This window comes from Aulostomus chinensis, chromosome 3, assembly GCF_037954235.1.
Source record: "Aulostomus chinensis isolate RoL2024-O1b breed Wild chromosome 3, RoL_Achi_v1.0, whole genome shotgun sequence".
NCBI classification, from domain to species: Eukaryota; Metazoa; Chordata; class Actinopteri; order Syngnathiformes; family Aulostomidae; genus Aulostomus; species Aulostomus chinensis.
The window spans coordinates 6,744,089-6,758,317 of NC_141322.1; the positions used below are offsets into that span (position 1 = coordinate 6,744,089).

The following is a 14,229-nucleotide window of genomic DNA, read 5'->3' on the forward strand; positions in this document are numbered from 1 at the left end:
CTAATTAGAGCAGTTCAGTTGGTCCAGTTGAGTGGTCCTTTTTTGTAGCAATGAAATTCATACATTAGAATGTTTGAAGAACATTTGTGAAAACATTGGCAAGGGGATCAGCGTTTTTTTCATAAGGGCTTTTAGATTTCTTTTACTTATAATTGAGCATAATGTTTCACAAGGCCCCTCTCCAAAAACAGTGATATTCAAAAGAAGAGCGATGAAAGAGAACAGGATGACAATACAAAACTAACAATTACATTTTTAAATTCAGTGGTTTTACTCAACATGCTTCAAGGTCATGGAAAGCATGCAATGTTGACGTACACCAGGAGGTGGTTTTTACTAATGCCATCCTCATCACAAAACCTGTTTTGGTCCAGCTTTGAATTTGCAAGAGCTCTTATTTTTCTTTGTGCTCTCTGTGGTTTACTTACACACAAGAAACCATCACATAGTATATAGCTCCATTATTGTCCAGGTGGAAACACTTGCATGGTCGCCTGCATTTTTAATGGGAGGTAACAGTAGCACAAACTGATTTTGCTAACAAAAAGGAAAAAGCTGTCACAAATCAAGAGAAATACGGAGCACAATGTGACCGTGGGAGTAAATCAAGAGCTAACATTGAAAATTGGGGCTCTGCAGGGAAAGAAGAATGGCCAAGTACACATTTCATGGGTTGGTCGTGTAGTCTTGAGAGGTGGAGAAATCACAGAAGAGGACGTGGGAGGCAGTGGAGTAGTTCTGGAGAGGCATTGGAGTCGCAGAGGAACTGTGGAGGAAGGGGAAAATGGGAAAAATAGCATGCGTAAAAACCACAGAGCAAAAACTAGAGTGTTGGCAAAAGGGTAAAGAAATCCTAAGAGAGCCTGTCATGATATTTACCAATTGAGTTCAGTCCATTCAAGCACTGTGTGCAGGTCCAGGCTTCCTTTTGTTGCTGGGCTAGTAATTGGCTGCAGGCGTGGCTTATTGGTGATTAGCAGCACCTGTGCTGCTGGTCCTCCCAGCCAGAGGAGGGCCATGGATAGCACTGGGAGGATCCCTAACACAAAGAACTGAAAACCTTGAACAACAAAAAAAAATGTATGTATAGATAGATAGATAGATAGATAGATAGATAGATATTTTTTAAGTTAAAAGCATTCATAGAGTAGATACAGAACAATGCAGGTAATTTTCTCTTTATAGAAAGTATGATGTATAAATGCCCTGAGGGAAAATAACTAAAACCGATATTAGTTTCCTGGTAGGGGGCAGCTTATTGGCTTGATAAATGGTCTTGCTGCAAGGGAAGCAAATTATGGAGAGTAGTATTTTAATAACCTCCTGTCTGGTCCTCAACATATTAGTGAATTATCATGTGACATTTACCTTTGTGTTCTCCAAGAAACATTTCTGTTATGTTTGATTATTGTGGGGTATGCAAGGGGAGATAAAAGGGTTATCTGCAGTATGTGCTGAAGTGATCGGGAATGCCTTTTTTTTTAATATAAATGACATTTAGAGTCTTTTTTTCATTAAATTGCAGGTACAACGTGGATACCAGGAGCTCCAACCTTTCAAAACATGTAAGCAATCTTTGACAAGTTGTTTGCTTCACAATGATGTATGAACCACCTCAGATGGCAATGAAACAAATAGAACATCTGAATTTATAAAACAAAAAGCACAAGAATTATCGATACTGTAGCATCCCCTTATTATTAAGGTGTGTATGATTAGAAAGTGGGCGGCATGGTGGTGCAGTGGTTAGCACTGTTGCCTCATAGCAAGTATGGAGTGTGCATGTTCTCCCTGTGCCTGCTTGGGTTCTCTCCGGGTACTCCGGCTTCCTCCCACAGTCCAAAGATGTGCAAATGGAGGCTAGGTTAATTGAATACTATAAATTGACAATAGGCGTGGCTGTAAGTGTGAACGGTTGTCTGTCTATATGTGTTGGCCCTGCGATGGACTGGCTGCCTGTCCAAGGTGAACTCCGCCTCTCGCCCAAAAGCTGCTGGGATAGGCTCCAGCCCCCCCCCCCCCCCCCCCCCGCGACCCTTAACAGGGTAAGCGGAAGAAAATTGATGGATGGATCAGATGGATGGATGATTAGAAAGCAGCCTTTAAATTAAAAGTCTGTGTTATTCAAAATAAAATGATTTAGCGATAGATCCAAGAACTGTGAAACAGGTAGCTTTATATTTAATTGCACATATGTACACAACTTAAAGGCACCTTCTAAAAACATACTGCAAAAGGCTCACAATTTACAGTATACAGTACCATGCTATAGATAATTAGGGGGCACGAAAGCAATTACATGACACCCCAAAAAAGAAAGCAAGGTGGTGGCTCACTAGCTGCAAATCAATGCAATCTGAAAATAAACATGAGGGCTCTAAGAATTAACCACATAAATCACTCACAACAATAGCAAATAGAAAATGAGAATATATTTAAAACACCGGCAGCAGGCTATAGCAGATCCCTGGCCAGATTTGTGATCTGTACACCTATTCTCCTGAAGTGCTTCCAATACACTTACATATTCTCACCTTCTTAAAGTAAATGCCTAAATCATTTTTTGTAACATTTTATTTTTTCCCAAAACAACTTCTTATATTTTCACTCCAGTTTTTTGTGTTTTCTAAAAAAAACTTGAAAAAACGACTCAGGCGATTATTTTAAGAGGGCTACAATTTGCAACATCAGATACACATTTTCTTAATCATACAATAATTGTACAGAATACAAATTACATCATAAATCCCCTGCATATGTAACCCGCACAGGCAGTTCTTCAGCACACCCATACATGAAGGCAAACTGCTGCTGACACTGGGCTCACATATGAACACATTAATGTAAAGTAATGCCAGATAAGGATGCAATAATATTATATGCCAATCACTTCAACTCAAAAGAGCAATAACAATCCCAGTCCCACAGTCAACTTTAACTGTGAGGAAGCTGGACCCATGCAGAAATAAATCGAGGGAGGGAGGAACTGAAGATGAATTGTGAAAACAAAAACCACTGACTAAACTGAAAAAATAACTCACAAAGTTCACCAGGAGGACAAACAGGCAAAAATAACTGACAAAACATTACAGAGGATCCAACAATGACTGAAACAGCAAACCCAAACTAAACACACACACTCGACAAATGACAAGAGGAAACTGCTGGAGCAGGAGTTGATAGGAGGAAAAATACTAGGAACAGAGCTTTGGGTGATGACAGGACACGGGGGATCACTGAAGAAACGGGTAAAACAGACAAGCCAGGAAGGACAGCAAACAGACACAAGGGGGAAGTAATTTTCAAAATAAAACAGGAATGGAAAATGCATTGGCTCAAAACAAAAAAACAAACCACAAGAACTGAGGAAAACCAGGAAGATCACAAAGACCAAAACTATATTGTTTTTGAGAACAGAAACTAAGATTCAAAAGCTAATGTGGATGTTTTTAGTCAGTCACTTGAAACATATTTTTAATGTTTTCAATATCATTTGCTCTATTTTTGATTGACTTACTCTGTCGCATTATCTACTATCATGGCAGTATAAATTCATTCAAGAAAACAAACTGTTAAATTTTTATACAACATTCAGTGACCGTTTCGTAATGATAAGTAATAAAAGCATCTGAATAACTCATGAGTCTATCCCTTTGATTTTCATTAGATACAGCTGGGTTTTTTTTTTATAACCTTTGCTAAATACATTTTTGATAAATAACTTCTGTCTGTCTGTCTTTTCTGAATGCCTCTCCACCTGGATGAACAGAAGGTAGGACTGCATATATTTTAGCCTTTTATTTCCCTTCCCTTTTGTTATCTCCTGCATGGACGTTCCCAGAGATTACATTTCCCACTTTGATGATTTATTCAACTTATTTGAGCAGGTACATTTTTATGCACAGACAGTTTGAGCAGGAGCTGCTCTGATATGAAAAAATGTTGAGTGTCACCCAGCATCTTTCGCTTCACACATATAATTTTGATAGCAAATGATGTGGACCTGTACAATGATCACACGGTTTCAACATGCATGTCTTCCATTTGATAACATATTAGACATCAGAAGATATGTAGAGAAGTAAAGCAGCCACACTTATAAGACATTCAGTTCGGTGTGCTGCAATATGAGCTGTTCACACCCAAAACGTGCTTTTCTGTAATTACTTTGTTGCACTGCAGACAGGAATAATGCCCTTTTTATGCTTGCATGGTTTTCAATATACTGTAGGGCTACACTATCCTCTTTGGAGCTCCAGAGAGGGGCTGCCGAAGTCCCAGTTTACGTTAGGAAAACAGATCAAGTTCTTATTGGCTTGTACAGTTAAACCCCTCAGTTTATGAAAGATGAGACCTTTAGTCTGTAGCCTATAAAGTATGACGGCTATAAATGTCCCTTTGTATGTCAACACTGTATTTATTAACAGCTCAATAATGTAAGCTCTATACTCAGGGGTATATGAATAGCTAAGTAGGTACTGTTGACTACTAAATGTAAAGAAAGCACAGTCAGGACAATTCATAGTGTGTGTGTGTGTGTCATTAAAAGAAAGTTTTAATTTCTTTAGATTGCTTTATCACCAACCTCGGACATATTTGCTATGTGTACTGAACTGCAAAGCCTTACATGAGTAATCTACATAAAAAATAAGAACTGTATAAGGTTGGTTAATTTTGTTCAGTGTTATCTACTGAAACAGTCATCGTAGAATAACTACATAATACATAATGAGAGTGACTGCAAGCATGTATGTGAAAGAATGGGATGTGAAAAGATAGAACAACATAATACACTGTCTTGTTGTCTTGTTTGTGTTGTGTGTATTTTCTGTCAAGGACTTCCTGGGCCAAATGTTCTGTACTTTGGGGGAAATCATTGGCTCAACCGGCAGCAGACTTGAAAAGACACTCTCGTAAGTACAGAGTACACTGGATGATCTTAACATGAGTTGAAAATAATGTTAATAGAATTTTAGTTTCTGTCTTTTATATGGTGCAGTCAGTGACTTGACACAAAATAAACTTTTATACAGGCTGAATATAACTTGTCAGAGAGGAGACTCACTATAGGTCTTCCCTTCTTATCCTAACCTTTCAGCAGGGCCTAGCTTTACTGGTTGGAGTGTTTTTTTGCACAGATGTCTGCCAAGTTTTAGATTTCTTATTTCTAGAGAAGTCACTAAAAATACCCTTTGACAATTTCACTGCAGTTTTACAAAAAATACCGTATGACTCATCGCTTGAGTATATTATTATATATACTATAAATCTCACAGTCCAATTGGTTTATAATGAGCATAGACCACAGCAACACCTACCTGTTTACTTTTCTATTTTTAAATATGTTGGAACACTGCAGGAGCCAAGTGTTTCTGGGGACTATGCGTCATTGTTTACTGTATAAAAATGAAGCTTTAGTAATTGGGTTAAAATGAATCATATTTTGTGTCGGAAGTATTTCACTCATCTCCCTTGACTGCTCTTCCTCAGCTGTCAAGATGTTCCTGAGGCCTTTAGTCCTACTGTTTGCCAAAATATTTGGTAATTGCTGGCTGTGTAGCCTCCCTGGAAACACGACTAGGCAGGAACCTAATTTACCCTCCAAATCCAATGGAAGCCAGATTGATGACAGGGAGTCCAGCAACAAGATGCTCCAGGGAAGTTCCTGATGCTCCCATATCTTTACTTGTTAGTAAACTGCTGTTAAACTGTCAGATGTGCAGCGAACGTTAAGAGCTGACCCATTAGCTTACTCATCTTGGTGTGCCAGGAGCTATGAGTTGCAGCAGTTTGGTACACCTACATAAATGGATGCTCCCAGTTGGGCAGAGTCGGAGGCAGTAACACCCTTCAGAGTGGTAGAGACAGCTGGGGAACACTCTAAAGTGCTGTGTTGTTGTCAAGTTGACTGTTTCAGTTTTACTTGAAAACTTCTTCCTTTTCAAGGAACCTGAAGCAGTCCAGTTGACTATGGCACAGCATTTAAGCGATACCATGACCTGGATGATTGAGAATCTTCACCAACAAGCTGGTGAGCAGCATGCTAGCAATATCAACCAAAGAGCCTACACATTAAACAACCACAGTGCAAAAAATGTTAATAAAAATGGGAAGGTAAGAGTAACAGCAGCTCTGCTAGAAGTTGATATCAATGTTAGGGTTGCCCAGTAAATTCCATATGGACTCTAATTGCACTGCTGGCCAGAAGTGTCTTACATTCTGCACCTTGACCTCATCTTTATGAGATTCAGAGGACTGCAGGCAGGTCAGTTGCCTCCAGCCCCCAAGTGTTTCAGATATTGTTAGGTGTCCTTGGGTGGGGGCTTTTACCCTTCAGTTGGAGCTCCGTATTGGCTTGTCATGGAAAGCTGTGATTGAAGTCCCCATGCGTAAACATAACCTATATAGCAGAGAACACACCGTATAAAGCCATGAAGGATCTTGCAGACATCAGAGGACCCTCTGCCATTAAATGCACAAGCTTTGCTCATAAAAGTTCATAGCTTGGCTTTTTTTGCAACAGCACACTGAACCATCAGAATTCAGTGCTGTTGGTCATCAGTGTAGCATGGCTTGGTGACCAACGGCGACCTTGCATTCGCCACATTAACCAAAACACTAAACCAGCCAAACTTGAAAAATGTCCTCCAAACAGATCAGACTACTCATTCACGAAATGTTAGGCATATACTGACACTTTGCCTGAGGTACACAAGCATACTGGATCAAACAACAACAAACCTTGAGTCCTCATTTGCAACTGCTCAACTCATTGACACGTTCAATAACACGTTTGCCTGTAAAATAAGATAATTACATTTATTTACAAGAAGAGCATAAGCAAATAAAAAAACAGAGCAGCAACAGCAGATGCTCTGTGGTGGGAAAGGAAGCATGGAAGTCTGCTGAGCTATATCTGGAACCACACTAGCCTGAGGCCGATTACCCTCTAGAGCCTGCAGCATAGAGAACACAACAGCAGCACTGCAGACACGGGCTACGTTAACACAGCAGGACCGAATCATACCCCCCATGTTACCCAGATCAGATTGTTTAATGACAATGTGAACAGCACAAGTATGGAATCAGGTCACTTTCATATGTGGTTCTCAATCAGATAAAGAGCTGACTGAATGTGACCTCAGTTTGGCGAACCTTGCAACGTATATCAGAATTCAGTGCAACTTTTTACATCACTCACATCACTCTAAATAGACGTTCATCACAATTTTGAGCTGGCAGCAGTCACAAACAAAAAACAACACTTCATTGGGGGTTCAGCTTTTTTGTGTCTTTTATGTGGCGTCAGCTCTGTTTACCCAGAGTGACTCACCTTGCATCTCATAGAAACTCAATGTCAAACCCTAACCAGCACATGGAGGTAAGTTAACTGATATTTGTGTCATTGTTTTGGTAGTTAGAAAGAAGTTTTCATAGTAAAAGGCTCTGCTCAAATTAGCCAATTTTTCTTACCCCGCTTGTTGCTGACAGTATTTATAAAGGTTAACCTAATGTTACCTGATGGTGATCAAAAGCAGAGATGGAGTACAAAACCTCACATCTAATTACAATTAGCCGTTTATTGATGATTGAATCAATAACTGCAGTTTCAGTCTGTTTAGGTCTATTGATGACCAACTAAAATGTTTTATGGCAGTCTTTTTCCCTTCTCTGCATTATGACAATATCAAACAAGGTTAATATTCTTTAATCTTCAGCCTTGTCTTATGCAAATTGTCCTGTTTTCTTGGCCTTTGATTAAAACAAATAATTTGAGATTTATGTCCTTGTTCTTTTTTACACTTTAAATGAGAGCCCCCCCCCCATTTTTAAAAAAGCAACTCTTATTGACATTTCAAACAAGCTCCTTTTTTTCTTCTTAATTTTAATTTACTTAAGTAATATTAAATCAAAGTAGTAGTACTTTTAAAAGAGTAGAATATTTTATTACCTTTTCCTTCTCTGACTGTGGCTTAGTTAGTCTTAGTGCCTGTCTAGTAAATAGGAGATCTCTGGTTCAGACCGCAGCTGTGCCTCTGCATTTGAGGCAGTGTCTGTCTGACTTCTTACAAAAGTATTGAGCTGCAACTGCGGCAGTCAGTGTAAAATCTGCCAATGTAGAGCACCCATTTATGGGAGATTTCTCCCAAAAACATGATAGTTTTGTCTCCTTAAAGTTTTTTTTTTTCCCTTAATGGAATGTCCCTAAACACTGTGTGACATGCTCCAAAAATATGACACAAACCAGACATGTTGTTGAACTGATGTGATCAGTGAGGAGCACAAAAAGAAAGTGAAGGAAAGTACATGAAGATGTACTGGGAGACTCTGCCGTCTGCAACCGGCGGGGCTCCCATGCCCTGGGGGCCTCCCCCAATTTTAACTACATTCTAGTCATCCACATCATCACATCTACATTCCCATGCACAACACGCACCCTGCACCCATGTTGGGATGGGGGCACAGCTGGGGCGGGGAGTGGGTCCAGTGCTGCCTCCTTTGCTAACTGCGCCATTGCAGGCCTGGGGGCCTGGCCGGTGCTCTTGGGAGGGGTGGTCCTCCTTCCAGCGTGGTGGTTGGGCTGGGGTTGGTCGCGGGCCCTGCTGTTGTGCAGTGGATCGCTTGCTGGCGGTTTCACTAAGTCTGAGGTGCCCTGGACCGTATCAGCATCTATGGAGTACTCAGCCCCTGTATGGAGGAAGATAAGGGTATGACTGTTTTGTCCGGGGGTGGTGGTCCTGGGTGTGCGTGCCTTCGGCTCACCCTGGCAGGTGGGCTGGGCCTCTAGGGGGAGTGGGGGGTCCTGGCTGGCTGGCTGGTGGTGCCCTATAGCCTGAAGCCCGCCTGCTCTGGGGGGAGGGGGAGAACAGGGGATGGGTGGAGGGGATGGGGATCGAGGGTTGGGGGCGGGGGTAGCCCTGTATGGGGGCGGTGGGCCTGGTCGTTGTGGTGGGCTGTGGTTGCCCCGCCTGGGTGTGGGATGTGGGTGGTTGTCGGCCTCGCTGCTGGCGGACCTCTTTGGGGGCTCTGGTCATGTCTTGGACCAGAGGGGCCCTATGCCCCTGGGCTCTGCTCATTCTGTGGTGGTGGGGGGGGGGGGGGGGTGACCGATGGGACCGGGGTCCTCTCTGCCCCGTCTCTCTGTGGGTTGCTTCCGGGTGGGTATTGCTGCTGCTATTCTTTCCTACGGGTCCTGGCATGGGTTGGACCCGTGGCTGTTTCCTGGGGGGAGGGGTGGCCTGGGGCTCCGGCTCCCCGTGTCCTGGGGGTTTCTGGGTGCTCTGGTGGCCTGGTCCTGACCTGCCTGCTATCCTGGACTGGGGGTGTGATGTCCTGGCCCCCCCACATCAGCTACAGCCAGCTACACACAGCATCCAAGACAAACCGTAGCACACACATATACACACACGTACACACGCGTATACACACATACACACATGTTGTGCACAACTGACCCATAATCACACACTCAGACATTTATCTAAAAATTATATTAAACCAAATGGCAAGCCTGCACTGGAAATTCTGCAACCAATGTTTTTTTTCTTTTTTTTTTTCTTTTCTCCTCTCTGTTGTTGTTGTTACTTTTTGTTTGTTTGTTTGTTGGTTTGGTTTTTGATTCTTTCTGCTATTGTTGTTGTTTTTGTCCCCCCCCACTTGTCTTCCCTATCCTGTCCCTGTTCTCTCTCTCTATCCACTCCTGAGCCTCAGTGCGGTAGCTTTATCAATGAACCAATACCATTCCTAATAAAAATTAAACATAAATGGCGATAGGAGGAGTTTGTCAGATTCCTCCTTTGCAGAGTAAAACTGCTTCAGTACAACAAGGCACCAGGAACATTGATGCTGCTTACCCCAGCTGCTGAACAGGACAGGTTAAAAAAAAAAAAAAGTGAAAGAGACTGTAAATATGTTGTTTCTTCGAGTTTAAAAGCTCTCCTGACACAGGCAACACAGTGCCTTGATATGAAGACTTCCAGGACTTGGAATACACAGTGTCTTTGATGGGCTGCAGCAGCCAAGACATAGGCTCTGAAAAATAGAGTCGCTACTTGGTATTAGCATTGTTCTACTGAATCCTTGTTGTTTCCATGATGTCAAGACTGATGCACCATTGAACTTAGTCTCATGTTTCTTTCATTCAGTGACGTTGTCAGGTAACCAGGAGGATGATGATTTGAGTCCATGCAGGGACAATATGTGTTCTTATGATTATCATTGTCTATCAACCACTTAAGGGAGTTTTCCAAAAATCTTCTCTCACGTAATTACAATATGATGAAAGATACACATCATTGCACATGAATGTAAGCCTGCTTTAATATTTTCTTTGTATTTTTTCCTTCAACTGCCTCGAGCACCCCTTAATTTGTTCTTCATTCCTTTTTCTTTGTAATGATGACACACACAAGTGGAATTCTTAAATTAAATATGGTGAGGAGCGAACTGAAGCGGTTCCTTTGGTAATTGCTGTACCTTCAGTCTTGATTTTTCTCTGCTCTCAGATGTGAAGGGGTGAATGGTGGCAATGACGGTAGGGTGACAGGACATTGACATGGTGTGGGGTCTCGCACTGCTGACATCTTTGGTCTTCGAATAAACTTTCTGAGAAGTTGTGTAATTAATATCTGCTAAATCAAACTTCACACAGTGTATTCATCCGGGTTTTGACAAAAGAATTTTTAATGAACTCAAGGCACATCGGTTGGCACGCTTCATTAACTACTATACTTAATGAAGGCTTTAACTCTCAGATGTACATCTATTTAAATTCATCTGATTAAATTTTAAACAGTCATATGCAGATGCATGCTTGATGTTTCTCCCATTCCAGCGTGCCACTAATAGCAAACTGGCATGAGCTCAGCTCTTTGATCAATCTCTGTCACTACACTGACGTGGCACCTCTTTTTTTAACATTAGTTCCATCATATGACGTGAAGCTGGTGATTCCCAGTTCTCAGGATGCTTTGCATTCCAATCTGAAGCTAACATCAAAGCTAAGTTTTGCCTTTGATATCTTGGATGAGTTTCGGCAGAAGCAGAAGATTTGTGTTTTGATCTGACTGACATCTGTGAGTCCTTGTGCATGTTGTTCTATTTATCATGGGATTCTTAGAGAACAGGATGCCATGGAAGGGACACTTCAGTTTCTGTGTGGCAGACTTTGAGAGCCACTCTGGGCTGCAATTTGTCATGGAGCCACATCACGAGAGTGATGAAGGTGAGATGAGCTGCTCCTCAGACAGGGATGTGTTGTAAAACAGTCTAAGGGCAGTGGTGGGGACCTTGACAGATCGGAGTGTTTGTGTCTGAGTATGTGAGAGGTTTCAAACATCTCTTTACAACTGTACTCCAAAAAACACACTTACCAAGAGGTGAAAATGGTGCATTATGTAGGTCAGAGCAGAACATTTAACTTGTCCTTGTTTTTTACTAATTAAATGAGGATACTTATGTACATTAACAGCTTCACTGCTTATAAGTCTTAATAAGACATGAGCTGTTCTGAAAATTGGTTAGTTATGTTTGGGGAATCTCCAAAATATTGACAGCATAATATTATTTTGTGTATGAATATTTATTTTATGGTATCTTTATAATAATGGACAATGAATAATATTTTGCTATTACTGAAATGAGATGCTTGCGTATGTATCCTTGACTTAAAGAGAACTTTGTGAATAACTGTATATGATGGGTAAATTTGAACAGTGCTTGGCCAGGTGTATTTTTGATTCAAAAGTGCAAGAGACAACAATTTTAAGAAAAAAAAAAAAGACAAACATCCACAGATCTTTCAGAAAGGTGCATAATAAAAGTCTGAATATACTGAACAAATATTGCGGCGAAATACTTATTTTAAATACAAAATGTTCATATTTATGTTCCAGAGATTTGGACAACAACAGTTCAGTATCTCTCGAGCCAACAGTGTCAATGTCACATGTTATCTGCGTGTCATCACTGATAGCTCTGGATTTGTCAGGTTATAGATTAACCAGAATAAATGGCTGAGAAATGTAGGGTTTCATTCCATTTTCCATCTCAAATACTGTCTAACCAAGTACAGAGCAAGGAGAGTGTCACTGGTGGTTCAGCATTTCTATGGTAGTCTGGGTTAAAAGAACAATGAGGGCCAAAGCCATGATGACGTGTCTTCTGCCAGACAGGTAAGCTCATGTTAGCTAAGTAAAGTAAGTAGCTAAGTTGACACTGACCTTATGTGGTTTGTTGACAACCTGGCAACCAGTAGAGTAGGAGTAGTTTTAAGTAAACTAACACTAGGAAGGGTAAAGTACAGTGGTGGGCATGGCTTTAGTATACACACACACACACACACACGCGCGCATGCGCGCGTGAGCAGGGTCCCCTACTGGAACATTTCCCAAATGTCCACTTGTGATCATACAGATGGGGAACTCAGATAGCTTCATTTTAAATTCTCTACTTAGGCCCTACATCATGAGAGCCTGTTAGTCCTGTGAATGTTGTACCCTGCCAGCAGTCAGGACAATACTCAGATATACCAGTTTGGATGAAGCTTTGACTTCATGGTCTCTAGATTCTTCAATCAAAGGACAAAGTCTAAACACAGACACAGACCTTTCTAGCACCTATGATACCCATACACCTCACAACTCTGGTGCACACCACTTAGAACAGTTCGGACTTTAACTTTTTTTTCCAACTTTATCTTGGATAAAATATTACAAATGAGAAGAGAATGACAAGGATGAGACTAATCATAACCCCAACCTCCAGCCTTTGCCCTCCAATCACAGCAAAACAGTCAGAAAATGCCCGATCCTGTAGGTTTTTTTTTATATTATTATAAATATACTTAGCAGAGTTCCTTGGATAAATTGCATTGCATACACTTCCACTGAAAATAAGAAAGCTTAAAAACATGCTGTTTTATCAGATACTTCAAATAACCAAGGGCCGTGACAAAAGCACGCTGAAAATTCCCAGGACTGCAGGCCGCACGATATGAAAATGTAAACCAATAAAATGCTGAGAACACCTAATTTATAGAGGTTGCATTGCAGTTCTTATGTCTCCTCAGTTGCCCTCTGTAGGATTGTACTGTTAGCTGAGGATGTAAACATCTTGTGCCAAATGTGGGGGATCCTTCAGGCTGTCAGCCCGTTGTCTCATGCTTATGGAAGTTATATAATGATACAAACAAATATACAAGCCCCACAGTAAAAACCTTTGACTGAAATATGTCAACAATATGATACAAGAATTATGAACCTGCATTGTAAGGTCTGGATATATATTTGGTTAACATCATTTTGGTATTTTATATTTTGTACTCTGTATTAGCTCCTGTCTTGGCTGTCTTATCTCCCTTTCTGTTTTATTTCCTTTTCTCAAATTTTAGCTGTTTTATTTCCTTCTTATTTCCATTCTTTTTATAATGTGTAATGAAACCGTCTTTTATTATGTTCTTCTTTTGCACTTTATCTAAAGCTCCTTCAGTTGCCCTGTTGCTGAAATATGTCGGATAACTAAATTTGTCTTTCCTTGCCTTGCCTTTCAGTAATTCAATAGAGTGATGGCAGACTTAGCTTCTGGAGGAATAAAAAATTGAGGGATTATGAGACACAGAGATACTGGTTAGAACAAATACCACCATAACTGGATCAAGAGAAGAAACTCAGACACTGACTGACACAGTGGCCCAGATCTATGTTACAACTGGTGAGCAGACAAAGCGGCAGTAGTGAGAAGCAAATGATGGGAGGCAGCAGGTGTACATGAGCTGCTAAGGCCAGGGAGAGGGTGAGTCCCACCTTCATCAACACAAAAATATGGGGGGAGGACACAATAAGGTGGAATGAGAAAACAGAACACACACACACACACACACACACATGCGCACACACACACACACACACACACACACGCATACACACACAAAGGAGGAAAAAACATAATTCTGTGAGCATAGTAGGAGTAAAATTAATCAAATATATGAAAAAGGCACAAATAGGTTTGTTTTTACTGATGTATGACCAGCCACTCCTGATGTTATAAGAGAATAAAATACTGGAAAAATGATGCTGATGAAAAATCGCTTGTTCCCCCCCCTCATTATTACTTGTCTTTCATTTTCCTGTTTGACTTGCAGTATGTGAGCATGCAAGAGTTTTCACTTTAAAGGCAAACAGTGGAAGTTTGCACAATGGCAAAGCTGATTCTCAACGAGTTTAAATTGAC

At 41.0% G+C, this 14,229-nt stretch overlaps 1 protein-coding gene and 1 long non-coding RNA gene across 4 annotated transcripts in view; one reads left to right on the top strand and one right to left on the bottom strand.

Annotated features, from left to right (window-relative positions):
- The window catches only part of LOC147267511 (copine-9-like), a 136,948-nt gene that overhangs the window by 80,016 nt on the left and 42,703 nt on the right, over positions 1-14,229 (top strand). For all 3 annotated transcript variants that reach the window (XM_086198380.1, XM_086198379.1, XM_086198382.1), the window contains 2 exons: positions 1,526-1,565; positions 4,834-4,913. In XM_086198380.1, coding sequence (XP_086054506.1) covers positions 1,526-1,565; positions 4,834-4,913 — 120 coding nt within the window. The remainder of the gene's footprint in view (positions 1-1,525; positions 1,566-4,833; positions 4,914-14,229) is intronic.
- LOC147267514 (uncharacterized) lies at positions 276-12,271 on the bottom strand. The gene is made up of 3 exons (XR_015112036.1): positions 12,222-12,271; positions 880-1,060; positions 276-766 (listed from the first exon to the last, which is right to left on the bottom strand). It is a non-coding gene; the product is annotated as an uncharacterized LOC147267514 (long non-coding RNA).